General features: G+C 44.4%; 1 protein-coding gene across 1 annotated transcript in view; it reads right to left on the bottom strand.

Moving 5' to 3' along the window:
- The window catches only part of IGSF21 (immunoglobin superfamily member 21), a gene marked incomplete in the record, with an annotated part of 572,073 nt that overhangs the window by 115,993 nt on the left and 439,829 nt on the right, over positions 1 to 16,251 (bottom strand). Inside the window, 1 exon segment of the mRNA XM_073601561.1 lies at positions 373 to 844. Within this exon segment, the coding sequence (XP_073457662.1) occupies positions 373 to 844 (472 nt within the window).

Genomic DNA, 16,251 nt, shown 5'->3' on the forward strand with positions numbered 1-16,251 from the left:
GAGACTGCCATTCATTCCAATACCAGTGGGTCTGGATTGATGTGCAGCTCCATGGGATCTATCCTTTGCTCAACATTTGTTTGGCATGCTCCTTCCCTGGCCTGCGCTCTCAGTGGGGGATACAGGATTGCTTTCCCTTGTAGCCTGAGCGGCACACGTTTTTCATTACCACCTACCAACCTTTTAATAAAGGTGGAGAAAAAGCAGAATCTTTAGCTTGGCTTTGTAATGGTTGCATCTTATGGCTGAAAAAAGTGCACACAGAATGCCACAAAGCTAATTTGTGTATAAACAATTGGAATGTATTTAGAGTATTCTACAAACCATTGAGACATTTGCTGACAAACAAAGAAAGTGTACTGTGCCACTTACCTAATGTGACCTCAGATTGCATGGGCATGGTCAGTGCCGGGTGCTTGACCTCACAGCTGAAGAGCGCTTCATTGTCTACTTGTGGGTTTAGGGTCCAAGTGAGCATAGCTCGGACCTCCACTGTCCCATCGCTCATTGGAAGATGCATTTGATGGAAGAAATAAGTAGGGTCTGTACTGTGGACCCAACGTGGGAACTCCAGGCTAACTACTGTCTCTGGAATGGCCTCGGTCACTGGGCTGGACATGGGCCCTTGGTCAGAGGTGCGTCCACGGAATGGCATCTCTGTGAAAGAACTTGGTCCTCGTTCCTCCGTGTCCAAAAGTAAAAGTGATTTTTGCATTTTAGTATCATCCATGTCACGGTTTAGGAGGTTCCGGGAGCCCCGGTTATTCATCAGTCCAGCAGCGGCAGGTGGCGGCTCCAGCATGGGAATGACTTCTATCAATTCCCCATCCCTCTTGAAATAAACCTGAAGACACAATTAGAAATATTAGTTTTGTTGTTGAAAGAAATTTGTCTTTTAATAACCTATATAAGACCCTACATAAAGCCACCACTACATGGAAGTGGCAACAGACTTTGAGCCCTAAAAAGAAAAATGCGTTCAATTTTTATGTTCAAAATCAAGTCAAGTTTTGTTTATTTGTACTCATGTGCGTAACGTAAACCTCTCACAATAGGTATACAGTATACATTCACATCAGTAAATGCCTTCAGAGAGCCTACAACTTGGGGTTCCTATCACATATATATATACTAGAGCCAATTTGTAGCCAGTTAACCTGCCAACACATCTTTGGAGTGTCATGACCAAGATTTGAACCAGGGATCCCAGTGCTGCAAGGCATAAGAGCGAACCACTAATCCACCGTGCTGCCAACCAACCTGGAACCAGCATGCAAGTTAGGTTTTCTGTCTTCATTAGCTACCTTTTGGTTCCATAGAAAGAGAATAAACCTCTGGGGTGGGACTTTTAAGGCACTCTGACTGTATATATATAAAAATATCCATTTATGCAAAAAAACATTATTAAAAAGCTTTACCACAGATAAATACACTTGGAAATAACAAAACACACTGGAAGTTGCACATATACAGAATGGTACTGTCAATGGATGTCCTCAATCCAACGCATTTCGGAGTCTGTATTTATCTCCTTCATCAGGGGGATGAGAGAGGAATCATGCATAGACAATCCAGTGATGTATACATAAATATTCCATGACACTTTAAAAAACAAAACACGGTATCGGGGAATCCTTCGTCACCTTGCTCGTGGTAGATTTGAGTTATACTGATGTCTATAACTTGGATCATAACAAAAAACTGCAGGGGGGGGTCTCAAAGAGGGACCTCACGCCTTGATGGTATGGATTCAGGACCACTGAGGTCAGGCAGGCGAGACCCTCATGGAGTTTGTAGATCCTACAAGATGGACGATGGCAATGTCCAGCGTCAGCGACTTTATCTTCTGGTTCCAGGTCAGTGACCGTGTACTCTAAAGCGGACCTTCACACTAAATGTTTATGTGTGCATCTGGCTCCAGCCCCTTTCCTCTTTCACAAATGGATATTTTTTAACTGCTTTTTAATTTTTTTTTTTTGTGCTTCAGGGCAGAACTTGCTCTTTTCTCACCTAGGCGAGAATGATGTTGTACACATGTGTGTTGATGTTGTGTGGAGTTCTGCCAGGCTTCAGAACCTGGCAGAGACTTACGGTACATCTGTGCACATGTGGGTCTCCCCTCCGCACACACCCAAGGATGGCACAGTCAGTTAGAGGAATTCTGTTTTTTCTGCGCATGCATGCAACACTCGTTACATGCGCAGATGCGCCACAGGGCTCTGCCAGGTCCTAAAGCCTGGGCAGAGCCCTTTGGCGCATTTGTGAGGATGCCCAACAAACAGAAATGGCGGTGCCAGCGGAGGGGGGTGCAGCCATGATTAAAAGGACCTCTTTAAGTCACAAGGTGACCATGAGAGCCAGGAGACTTCGCAGCATATAAAGAAAAGGTCAGCAAAGGTCACTCTTGGGTTAACTTTTCTTTTTATAAAGAAAATGTGTGTAAAAATGTATTCTTGTATCTTACAGTAAATATCTAAAGAACATGGCCCACCAGGCCATTTCATGTGGCCCTCACACCTCTACGGCAGACCCCCCTTGTCTCTGCCCCCACCTTGTCTCAGCAGTCACCAGCAGAGAAAAGGAGAGGACTTCTCTGTCAGATCCTGCGCTTCTTCGTGCAGCTGCAGAGAGGCTCGTTTCCCCACCCCCCCCCCCACCCCCACCTCCGTCTTAACAGTCAGCAGCGGAGTGGTGGACAGAGCTCCTCCTACAGATCCCGCACCTCTCTGTGCAGCTGCGGAACCCCTTCCTCTCGACCGTCCCTGGTTTCAGCATTCAGCAGATTCCAGCAGCTGACTTCAGCCCTCCTCTGGTCCTCCTCTAGATCCTGCACTTTCTGCTTTCTAGTTACCAGTTAGGTAAGGGGGGGGGTGCATTGTTATGTAAGAGAGGGTGAGGAACCCATGACTTCTAAGGGTGGGGGGGCTCTTGACAGCTGATGGGGGGGGTTTCTGGAGATCTAGTCTTACAGATACAATCAGCCCTTTGAGGGGACCCATAATGTTGATGTGGCCAACGATGTAATTGAATTTGACACCCCTGGTCTAAAGTAACCATTATTTAGTACATTTCGTAATAGATATGTGTAGCCTCCCCCCACCGAAAAAAAATAACCAGTGTAAGAACAGATCTTAGATGCAGAAAATGCAGAGGATTCTACACAATGCATTGTACCTGGAGGGATGGGGGGTAGATTAAGGCAGTTTTTGGGCCAACATTTGGCTGTTATGGCTACCTCTTCTCTATTTTAATAGTTTGGATTCATCGGTTTCCATTGCGTTGGAAAATACTATTTACTGAAAATAAAAAATTTTATAAAAAAAAAAAAAAAAAAAAAAAAAAACAACAAATCAAAACTGAACAAATTGTAATAAAGTAACGTGCATTTGATTTGTATTGACTTGAACAAAATGCGTGTGGGACAGGTGGCTACACGGGTCTTCCAAGTCCTGTGTCCATAAACTGAATAAACTTTTAGAATTTTTACATTTTTAGGTAAGATAAAATCTCTGCTGGCAGCTGGGTTGGTCAGGCTACATAAACATCTCCCGTATCTGTAGACTGAATCCTCGTTGAGGTGGAAGAGAATATTATCCACTGTGTTCTGGAAATATTAATGACTGCAAGTCTCTTAAGGAAGATTAGCCGACACTGTGCCAAAATACAATGCCGCATGACGTTCAAAGTGCTATCTTTCCCAAAGCAGAATCTTCAGGAGACGCGAACTATAGGCAGTGTGTCTTGGGAACAGCAAATGAGGGGAATTTGTTTAAAGTTGGCAATTTTCCTGGTGAAAATGCCAGATTATGAAGTGTCTGCTTTGCTTCTAGCTATAGAAAAAAAAAAGACAATATTTGTATTTCAAAGGGTGAAAAATTCAGATGCACACATTTATAGCAGTCTAGGGTAATTGAGTCGGCAGAAGGCAATGTTTTTGAACTGTGGGAGGAAACTAGTGGACGAGGCGAGAGAATCCAAGTGAACATGGGAGACTCCAGAAAGACATTGTCCCTGGTGAGAACCGAGCCCAGGGCCCAAACACTGCAAGACCACCTGTGGTAGCTACTGGGTCACCAAAAAACCCAAACCTACCATGTGCTTTAACTAAAAAAGCTAAGTCGTCGATATCACATTAGCTCATGACTAATTCACAAGCTACCTAAAAGCTGGTGAATAAAGGGTAAATGGCACACTGTGCCAGAAACAAACACCGGAGGACCTCATTGATCAGTCCTTCACCTAGATTAGTGCACCTGATGAAGGAAATTGAAACTTCTGATTGTGGTGGATCTAGCTGATACTATTAGACTTGAGGGTTTGGTCAGTTGATTGCCAGGTACTTGTTAGGCAGCCTGTATACTTACCTGCTTCTTTATTTTTTTTTTAACAAAAAATACTTACCTGCTTCTTACGTGGCTGGCGTCTGTTCTCCCAGAGCTGCCTTGCCTCCCAGTTGCCAAGCAATTGAGCACAGCACATCCTTTTAATCCATGCCAGTACCTGGTCTCCGATGTCCTATACCTCCCCTGGGTCTCCTGTCAGTTGCCAGGCAATGGGCCTCTATACATGCCTCCCAGCCCCCCCCCCCCCAGATAGGTCTTTAGTCCAGAAGGTGCCTTATTTAAACTTCAGTAGTCTGTACCTCTATGCTTGTGATGGTGTTTCCTGCTGACTAAGTGCGCCAGACTTGTTTGTTCCTCTAGCTGACCTCTGCTATGTTCATGGATTCCTTTGTCTGCCACCTGTTCTGACCTTTAATACTTTTCCAGAAACCTCTGCAGGCCTCTCTGATGATTGCCACATTAGCAGATACCTTTACTGTCTGCTGCCTCCCCTGACCTTTGCTACATTACCAGATATTTCTACTATCTGCTGCCTGCCCTGACATTTGCTACATTACCAGATACCTCTACTGTCTGCTGGCTGCCCTGACATTTGCCACATTACCGGATACCTCTACTGTCTGCTACCTGCCCAGGACTTTTGCCACATTACCAAATACCTTTGCTAGCTACCCTGATGATTGCCAAGTTACTACATACCTCTACTGTCTGCTGCCTGTCCTGCCTTTTGCTAAGTTACCAGAAACCTCTACCGTCTGCTGCCTGCTCTGACCTTTACTACATTAGCAAATACCTCTCCTTGCTGCCCCGATGATTGCCAAGTTACCAGATATCTCCACTGTCTGTTGCCCACCTTGGTCTTTGCTACATTACCAGATACCTCTGCTAGCTGCCCTGATGATTGCCAGATATCTCTATTGTGAGTTGCCTGCCCTGGCCTTTGCTACGTTACCAGATGCCTCTACTGTCTGCTGCCTGCCCTGACATTTGCTAGATTACCAGTGACCTCTACTGTCTGCCGCCTGCCCTGACCTTTGCTACATTACCAGATACCCCTACTGTCTGCTACCTGCCCAGGACCTTTGCCACATTACCAAATACCTTTGCTAGCTACCCTGATTATTGCCAAGTTACTACATACCTCTACTGTCTGCTGCCTGACCTGCCTTTTGCTAAGTTACCAAAAACCTCTACTGTCTGCTGCCTGCTCTGACCTTTACTACATTAGCTGATAACTCTCCTAGCTGCCCCAATGATTGCCAAGTTACCAGATATCTCTACTGTCTGTTGCCCACCTTGGTCTTTGCTACATTAGCAGATACCTCTGCTAGCTGCCCTGATGATTGCCAAATATCTCCATTGTCAGTTGCCTGCCCTGGCCTTTGCTATGTTACCAGATGCCTCTACTGTCTGCTGCCTGCCCTGACATTTGCTAAATTACCAGTAACCTCTATTGTCTGCTGCCTGCACTGACCTTTGCTACATTACCAGATACCCCTACTGTCTGCTGCCTGCCCTGACCTTTGCCACATTACCAAATACCTTTGCTAGCTACCCCGATTATGATTATTGCTAAGTTACTACATACCTCTACTGTCTGCTGCCTGACCTGCCTTTTGCTAAGTTACCAAAAACCTCTACTGTCTGCTGCCTGCTCTGGCCTTTACTACATTAGCAGATACCTCTGCTAGCTGCCCTGATGATTGCCAAGTTAACAGATATCCCCACTGTCTGTTGCCTTCCCTTTACTACATTACCAGATACCTCTACTTTCTGCTGCCTTCCCTGACCTTTGCTATGCTGTCATATACCTCTACTCTCTGCCGGCTGCCCTGATAAATACCAAGTTACCACATACCTCTGTCTGCTGCCTACCCTGAACCTTGCTACTTTACCAGATACATCTACCGTCTACGTCATGCCTTGACCTCTGCTACATTCTTAGATTCCTCTCTGTCTGCCACCAGCAACTCCTTCAGAGTGCCCTCTTGTTTCTCGCTGTGCACATCAGCTGCAGGCCGGATACAATCTTGTAGCAGGCCCGGATGTGGCCCTTGGGCCAAGGTTTGGAGAACCCTGGTCTAGATGAAAGTTTCTGGTTATAGGATTGTCTTTTATAACAAATAAATATAATATTTTGCTGGAGGTTGGATAGTTAAAGGCACCACATGCCTGATGGGACCTTTAAGGTGCCACAAAAAAAATTGCAAATAGATATATAAAAATATCAAATTTATTCATACAGAAATATATAAAAACAAAAGGATGTCATCATACCATAACCATATATTGAGTAAACAGCAGTTAATTCTGTTGATATGTTTCACCATACAATCGCTTCCTCAGGAGACTTCGGGATAAGTACTGCATGTATGGTCACTATAGAGTAAAATCGATATATTAGAAAATGTCTTAATGGCTTTCCCTTTGTTGATTGACAATTAGGGTACATGACCGCTGAGGAGTCTTCGTTTTGTTTTCCAACACTGTCAACTAAATGGGATTACTCATAGGACTGGTTTTTCTCTTGCCACCTAGTAACAGACCCCAAATGTTGGATGGACTGGTAGGTTAGATCCCTTCTTTATATATATTTCAATCAATGTCTTTTTTGTACTGAGATATAAAAGAATATATCCTTTCTGTAGACGGGCCGGTTTAGGAGCTTTTATGTCCTCCTCTGTAGTACACCAGATATCTCCGCAATATCAATGTCCTTCCACATCTGAGCCACATGGTGTTTATATGGGATGCGCATCACAGTCCAGGTGGGGATGTTTTGGGGTTTAGTTCCAAAGTCAATGCACATCTGAGAAAATTATGATTCTTGTGTATATTTGTGTTTATGAAGTGATGTTGTACATCAACTATGCATTTTATAATATATCGCTTTTACTCTATAGTGACCATACATGCAGTCCTTACCTGAAGTCTCCTGAGGAAGCCATGGTATGGCGAAACATGTAGAGCGAGAAGTTACTGCCGTTTACTCAATATATGGTTATTGTATGACGACATCCTGTTTTTATATATTTCTGTATGAATAAATTCGATATTTTTATATATCTATTTGCAACTTTTTGTGGCACCTTAAAAGTCCCATCTTTCTCTCTCTATCATATGTATTTTTATAACAAATATTGAGAATATATACAGATTAATATAAGATATGCTCATGGATTGTGTGTCCGTTGTGATTCTAAATAGTCCCTGAAAAACAAGTTACTTCTTTCTGATATTTTAAATTTAATGAAGAGGAATTGACGACGGTAAGATCATCCCTGCCAGGATAACCCTGTGGCGGCTTACACCCCGCACACCTTCTAAATGCCGCCCTACGACGCCTGTATAGAGTATTTCAAGATCATTATCAGAGAATAGGAGCCACTGAGCTGTTTATTGGGGCATCCTCACCTCTAATAGGTTCACTTGGGTAGCTGAGATTATGCCAGATTTCTGCAGAGTGACTGACAGCCCGGCCTGGTGCCAAAAAAAACAAATAAGCGAGAGTCCTCCAACACCTGCCTCTTCATGAACAGCGGAGCTGAACAGGGATTGTAAACTAGTTGGCTGAATTAAATCTACTTAGGAAGCCCTTCTAAGATCATTCAAAATTGACCTTTGATCAGAGATCAATATAAAGTATTGCAGGGAAATTTAGCACACAGTTCACAGTTTATATGGGTGGGACTGGGGGCTTCTGTTCGGAGATTCTGTGGTCCGCAACTTCCATGTACACCACCAGGGTGTGTGAGGGAGGCGGCAATGAGAGAGCTGTGCATGAATTGGCTGTAATTCCCGGGGGGGGGGGGGGGGTTCTGGGTGTATTGGACGTCTGTGTCCCCCCTGCTGTACATTGTGGTTCCATCCACTGACCCCCTATGTCACTGAAGACCATGATGGAGGGGGGTCAGAGGATGAAACCACAGCAGGTGGCCGGGGGTCACAGGAATTGGACATTTGCAGAAGTGTTGAGTACTGAAGATCCAAACAAAGGCTGCAGTCCTGGAATAGATGGGGGGTGGGGGGTCGTAGAAGAGCCAGGCCCTATAATATATATATATTCCGGGGAGCTATTGGGGGGGGGGTGAATATAATACTTCTATTCCAGGGACCTGGAGAGGTGAGTATACTACTTCTATACCAAGGTATAATACATCTATACCAAGGACCAGAGGGTGTGAGTATAATACTTCTTCAATTCCAGGAACCCGGGAGATGAGTATAATACTTCTTCTAATCCAGGAACCCAAAGAGATGAGTATAATACTTCTTCTATTCCAGGAACCCGGGGAGATGAGTATAATACTTCTTCTATTCCAGGAACCCGGGGAGATGAGTATAACACTTCTTCTATTCCAGGAACCCAAAGAGATGAATATAATACTTCTTCTATTCCAGGAACCCAAAGAGATGAGTATAATACTTCTTCTATTCCAGGAACCCGGGGAGATGAGTATAATACTTCTTCTATTCCAGGAACCCGGGGAGATGAGTATAATACTTCTTCTAATCCAGGAACCCAAAGAGATGAGTATAATACTTCTTCTAATCCAGGAACCAGGAATAGAAGAATAGAGTATAATACTTCTTCTATTCCTGGAACCCGAGGAGATGAGTATAATACTTCTTCTATTCCAGGAACCCGGGGAGAGGAGTATAATACTTCTTCTAATCCAGGAACCCAAAGAGATGAGTATAATACTTCTTCTATTCCAGGAACCCGGGTGATGAGTATAATACTTCTTCTATTCCAGGAACACCGGGGAGAGGAGTATAATACTTCTTCTATTCCAGGAACCCGGGGAGATGAGTATAATACTTCTTCTATTCCAGGAACCCGGGGAGATGAGTATAATACTTCTTCTATTCCAGGAACCCGGGGAGATGAATATAATACTTCTTCTATTCCAGGAACCAGAAATAGAAGAATTGAGTATAATACTTCTTCTATACCAGGAACCCGGGGAGATGAGTATAATACTTCTTCTATTCCAGGAACCCGGGGAGATGAGTATAATACTTCTTCTATTCCAGGAACCTGGGGAGATGAATATAATACTTCTTCTATTCCAGGAACCCGGGGAGATGAGTATAATACTTCTTCTATTCCAGGAACCCGGGGAGATGAGTATAATACTTCTTCTATTCCAGGAACCTGGGGAGATGAATATAATACTTCTTCTATTCCAGGAACCCGGGGAGATGAGTATAATACTTCTTCTATTCCAGGAGACCGGGGAGATGAGTATAATCCTTCTTCTATTCCAGGAACCCGGGGAGAGGAGTATAATACTTCTTCTATTCCAGGAACCCGGGGAGATGAGTATAATACTTCTTCTATTCCAGGAGACCGGGGCGATGAGTATAATCCTTCTTCTATTCCAGGAACCCGGGGAGATGAGTATAATACTTCTTCTATTCCAGGAACCCGGGGAGATGAATATAATACTTCTTCTATTCCAGGAACCCGGGGAGATGAGTATAATACTTCTTCTATTCCAGGAACCCGGGGAGATGAATATAATACTTCTTCTATTCCAGGAACCCGGGGAGATGAGTATAATACTTCTTCTATTCCAGGAACCCAGGGAGATGAGTATAATACTTCTTCTATTCCAGGAACCCGGGGAGAGGAGTATAATACTTCTTCTCATCCAGGAACCCAAAGAGATGAGTATAATACTTCTTCTATTCCAGGAACCCGGGTGATGAGTATAATACTTCTTCTATTCCAGGAACACCGGGGAGATGAGTATAATACTTCTTCTATTCCAGGAACCCGGGGAGATGAGTATAATACTTCTTCTATTCCAGGAACCCGGGGAGATGAGTATAATACTTCTTCTATTCCAGGAACCTGGGGAGATGAGTATAATACTTCTTCTATTCCAGGAACCCGGGGAGATGAGTATAATACTTCTTCTATTCCAGGAACCTGGGGAGATGAATATAATACTTCTTCTATTCCAGGAACCAGAAATAGAAGAATTGAGTATAATACTTCTTCTATACCAGGAACCCGGGGAGATGAGTATAATACTTCTTCTATTCCAGGAACCCGGGGAGATGAGTATAATACTTCTTCTATTCCAGGAACCTGGGGAGATGAATATAATACTTCTTCTATTCCAGGAACCCGGGGAGATGAGTATAATACTTCTTCTATTCCAGGAACCCGGGGAGATGAGTATAATACTTCTTCTATTCCAGGAACCTGGGGAGATGAATATAATACTTCTTCTATTCCAGGAACCCGGGGAGAGGAGTATAATACTTCTTCTAATCCAGGAACCCAAAGAGATGAGTATAATACTTCTTCTATTCCAGGAACCCGGGTGATGAGTATAATACTTCTTCTATTCCAGGAACACCGGGGAGATGAGTATAATACTTCTTCTATTCCAGGAACCCGGGGAGATGAGTATAATACTTCTTCTATTCCAGGAACCCGGGGAGATGAGTATAATACTTCTTCTATTCCAGGAACCTGGGGAGATGAATATAATACTTCTTCTATTCCAGGAACCAGAAATAGAAGAATTGAGTATAATACTTCTTCTATACCAGGAACCCGGGGAGATGAGTATAATACTTCTTCTATTCCAGGAACCCGGGGAGATGAGTATAATACTTCTTCTATTCCAGGAACCTGGGGAGATGAATATAATACTTCTTCTATTCCAGGAACCCGGGGAGATGAGTATAATACTTCTTCTATTCCAGGAACCCGGGGAGATGAGTATAATACTTCTTCTATTCCAGGAACCTGGGGAGATGAATATAATACTTCTTCTATTCCAGGAACCCGGGGAGATGAGTATAATACTTCTTCTATCCAGGAGACCGGGGAGATGAGTATAATCCTTCTTCTATTCCAGGAACCCGGGGAGATGAGTATAATACTTCTTCTATTCCAGGAGACCGGGGCGATGAGTATAATCCTTCTTCTATTCCAGGAACCCGGGGAGATGAGTATAATACTTCTTCTATTCCAGGAACCCAGGGAGATGAGTATAATACTTCTTCTATTCCAGGAACCCGGGGAGATGAGTATAATACTTCTTCTATTCCAGGAACCCGGGGAGATGAGTATAATACTTCTTCTATTCCAGGAACCCGGGGAGATGAATATAATACTTCTTCTATTCCAGGAACCCAGGGAGATGAGTATAATACTTCTTCTATTCCAGGAACCCGGGGAGATGAGTATAATACTTCTTGCAGGGACCTGCTTTGGACAATTTTGTACACATATTTGCCCTTAAAGTTAACCTCTCCATCGGAATAACATGGAGGCCGCCATTGCCAACTTTCTAAAGTTGCCGGTAGCCTGGCTGTTATCCTGATCCCCCCCCCCCCCCCCCCCCCGGTCTCCGTTTTTGATTCAGGTACTCGGAGCAGTCAGGACAGAACCCCCCCCCCCCCCATCTGCCTGTTCTGGGTTAAGGACTAAGAGTCCTGACACCGGAGGGTCACCCAGCCACGTGGTATTCTCAGATTGTGAAGTCATCAATGGCGGCCTCCACAATCCTCTCGGGAGGATCCCTTTAAGAATACTGACGGTAATGATAATGTGATCTCGTCTCCCGGCACACATCCCATGCAGTCAGGTGTGTACACAGCCACGTGATAATATCACTGGAAAGTCACTCGATGCATTAACAGCGGGAGTCGCAGGACAAAATGCCTCTTCTAGTGCCAATTACGCCGCACAAATGCCGCCTCCTCGCTACTAAAAAGTCTTTCAGGTGCCATTACGGTTATAATTATGGTGCTTGTTTGCCGGAGAGAATGCAGCTTTAAGAGGGTTTAACAGCAAAAAATAAATGACATTTAATATGAAATATATATTTTTTTTTCCCAATCTGAATGACATAACAAGTCACTGGCTGTTTAAATGTGTGGTTCTTCCCCTCCCCCCCCCCCAACCCCCTCTCAATAGTGTTTTAACATAGCAATGCATCTGTCAAACGGCGCTCGCTGCAGAGGGGCAAAGGACCAAATTATGCATTCCGACTATAGAGGATGAATAATAGGCAGAATGGGGGGAGCGTGGAACACAAAACAAGTGATGCACTGATTGGAAAACGCTCTTGCTCAAAGGGAATTGGAGGGAGAGGATAAAAGCCCTCGCCATTCGCCGGGTGAGGAGAAAACACAGAGCTCGATAGAAATCTGCAAAGCACATTAAGATGTATTAATTTAGCGGGTCGATTCTGTCAATAGGAGGCCCGCCTGCCTAGATTGCTGCCGCGGTAAAAGGAACCAGCGGAAGGAACAAGAAGTCATAATGATGTTTGCTCCTTTCTCTGCTCCAGCTTTTTTTTTTCTTTTTTTTTTATCTAGAAGTGTCGACTGAAAAAATATTTATCGCAACGAGCGCGATGCCGGCGCGCAAATCACGAGTGACAGTGCCAATTATAAAAACACAGCATGAAGGCTCACATTTATATAGTGACATTGGCAGAGGGGAAAAGAGCAGATTCTTCAACAGTTATCAATTAAAATTGATAGTGATTACATGTCATTAAAAAAAGTGGCGGGACATTCTTCATCTAAAACCAAAACCAAATTTTTTGGAGTTCCTGTGTCCCCATTGGTAAGATCTTCCTGCCCTGCCTATATGAACACCTGGACAGGTTGTGATGGGAAATTTGCCCTCAAGGACAAGGTCATTTTAAGAAATTGGTGGGTCCATCTGGTCCTTCGAATGCATACCCCCTCCCCATTTCTTCAAATCCTGGACTACCTCAAGGCCTTTTGAAGGAATATGTAGGCCCACCAATGCTAAATCTGATCCATCAATGGGCCCTCTAATGTGTGCCCCCCCTTCCCCATTTCCTAAAATGCCAGACTTTCTCAGAGTCATTTTAAGAAATTTGTGGGTCCATCTGGTCCATCAATGGGCCATCTAATGCATGCCCCCTCCCCATTTCTTTAAAGGCTAGACTTTCTCAGGGCCATTTTAAGAAATGAGTGGGTCCATCTGGTGAATCAATAGGCCATCTAATGCATGCCCCCTCCCCATTTCTTTAAAGGCTGGACTCCCTCAAGGCCTTTTTACGAAATTGGCAGGCCCACAAATGGTACATCTGATCCATCAATGGGCCCTCTAAAAGGTGCCCCCTCCCCATTTCCTAAAATGCCAGACTCCCTCAGGGTCATTTTAAGAAATTGGTGGGTCCATCAAAAGGGCCATCGAAAGCATGCCCCCTCCCTATTTCTTTAAAGGCTGGACTCCCTCAAGGCATTTTTAAAAAACTAGCGGGCCCACCAATGGTACATCTGATCCATCAATGGGCCCTCTAATGTGTGCCCCCCCTCTCTCCCCATTTCCTAAAACGCCAGGCTCCCCCCCCAAGGCCATTTTAAGAAATTGGTGAGACCATCTAATGCATGCCCTCTCCCCATTTCTTTAAAGGCTGGACTCCCTCAAGGCCTTTTTACGAAATTGGCAGGCCCACAAATGGTACATCTGATCCATCAATGGGCCCTTTAAAGAGTGCCCCTCCTCCCCATTTCCTAAAATGCCAGACTCCCTCAGGGCCATTTTAAGAAATTGGTGGGTCCATCAAAGGGCCATCGAAAGCATGCCCCCTCCCTATTTCTTTAAAGGCTGGACTTCCTCAAGGCATTTTTAAGAAATTAGCGGGCCCACCAATGGTACATCTGATCCATCAATGGCCCCACTAATATGTGCCCCCCCCTCCCCATTTCCTAAAACGTCAGGATCCCCCCAAGGCCATTTTAAGAAATTGGTGGGACCATCGATGGGCCATCTAATGCATGCCCCCTCCCCATTTCTTTAAAGGCTGGACTCCCTCAAAGTTTTTTAAGAAATTGGCGAGTCCACCAATGGTCCATCTGACCCATCAATAGGCCCTCTAATGTCTGCCCTCCTCCCCATTTCTTAAAACGCCAGACTCCCTCAAGGCCATTTTAGGAAATCAGTGGACACACCAATGGCCCAACAATGGGCCATCTAATAGGTATCCCCTCCCTATTTCTTAAAACGAAAGACTCCCAGATAGCCCTAAATTTACTCCGCATAGGCCCAGCACCTTCTCAGTGTAAACAGGGTAGTGGAATGCAGATCAGAATTCTGACTTCACTAGCTGCATATTTGTTCCATGACACTGACGCAGAAACACTGAAGCCACAAAACAGCCAGCTATTAAATTTAATTCAGGGCTAAAATTTATGTTGCTATTGTTCCCCCTTTAGTCAGGTAATTACTGATTCAATTCAGGGCTAAAGTGGTTCTTTCTTGCTTTTTGGTTTTTGTTTTTTGTTTTTTCTTTTTGTTTTTTACTTTTTGTTTTTTCTTCCTTTAGTCAGACAATATAAACTGATTTAATTCAGGGCTAAAGTTGCCTTTTTTGTTTTGTTTGTTTGTTTGTTGCTTTTTTGTTCGCGTTTATTTATGTTCTTATCTTTATATACCCGCTTCCCAATTGTTCCTTATTTTTACCCTTTATTTCGGTTTTCTCCTCAGTCATATCCCACGACTATTCAGAGCTATAGCTAATTCTCTCCACACTCTCTTGCTCAATGATTTTCTTCATTGCAAGATTTTGTGGCTCTTATGTTACTTTCTCTGCCCACAAAAGGGGAGATTACTTGCCTTTATAAGGCTTGCTCATTTTGTACACTTCGGTCTTTCTTTTTACTTTATTATTATTATTTATTTTTCTTTTTTTTTTTTTTTTCTCATAACATTTACATTTTTATTCTCCTCACTCATGCATATTATGTTTTCACTACCCCTTGGTGCAGTTGGTCCCGGGACCTATCTGGTCCTCTTCCGGGGTTGCGTTGCGTCCAGCCCACGACCCGCTACCCGTCCTACCTTGACGGGGGCGGGCCCTGGCCTCGACGCATCGGCGTCATGACTCCCAGGTCCCGCCTCTGGCCGCCAGAGGCGGAGCCCCTTTGGTGAATTACCATCCATGGCTTTGACGTTGCGGGGTTGGGAGGCTGGTCGTACGATGTCTCTGGCTTCCCGCCCCCCTCACGTCATTACGCCTGCTCATGACGTTGGCGTGAGCGCGCCCCTGGCCCTCGGCTTTAAAACGGCCGTCACTGGCCGGGCACCTCAAGCGCTCATCATGTCTCCTTGGGGCACGTCACCTGGCCCGGCAGTCTCACTACAGGTAACTCCCCTTGTACACTCTCACAATCCTCCACTGACACCTACATTGGCTTCCCACTTTGCACATTTACTTTCTGCCCCACACACCCCTCCCCCTGGTCTTGGGCTTCTCACATTTCCACATCCATGCACACTTTGGGTCCTATCCCCTGTCCTTCTTTCCACCTTCACTACTCACCTCTCACTTATGCCACTGACACTCATATATCCCCTTTTTTCATTCCCAGTGTGTTTCCCATTCCCTGGGCCTCGTCACCTTCCCTCTTGGTGGCCCTTGTAGGTGCTCCGGCCATTTTGTCGGTCGGGGCCGATGGTCTTATGGAGCGTGCTCTCTGCCTCAACCCCGGGGGAGAGTCAGTGTACCCGGGCCAACATTGCACCACAATGTATGGGACATCATCCACCCATGCATTTTTTGTGAGTATATCAAAACATATTTGCATTTTTTGGTGTCCATTTTTCCACACTTTTATTGACACACAGTCATTTCTTCAATGTAGCTATACTGCATCAGACTCCTGACGATTGGTTCCAAGCCAAGAAACGCGTAGAGTTAACATCTATTGATGCATACTTTTATCTACTGTATTATATACCATCTCATTGTGACATGTATATGTACAATTACTATTCCAATTATGTCTGTAAACTGACGTATGCTAACATGCCTCATTGTAGCTCAAATGTACTTTTTTTACATTGTAATTTGTCTTTCATTTGTTTTTATTAAAATATATATCATTTTTCTTGTAA

The sequence above is a fragment of the Aquarana catesbeiana genome, linkage group LG10 (genome assembly GCF_042186555.1).
Source record: "Aquarana catesbeiana isolate 2022-GZ linkage group LG10, ASM4218655v1, whole genome shotgun sequence".
NCBI lineage: Eukaryota > Metazoa > Chordata > Amphibia > Anura > Ranidae > Aquarana > Aquarana catesbeiana.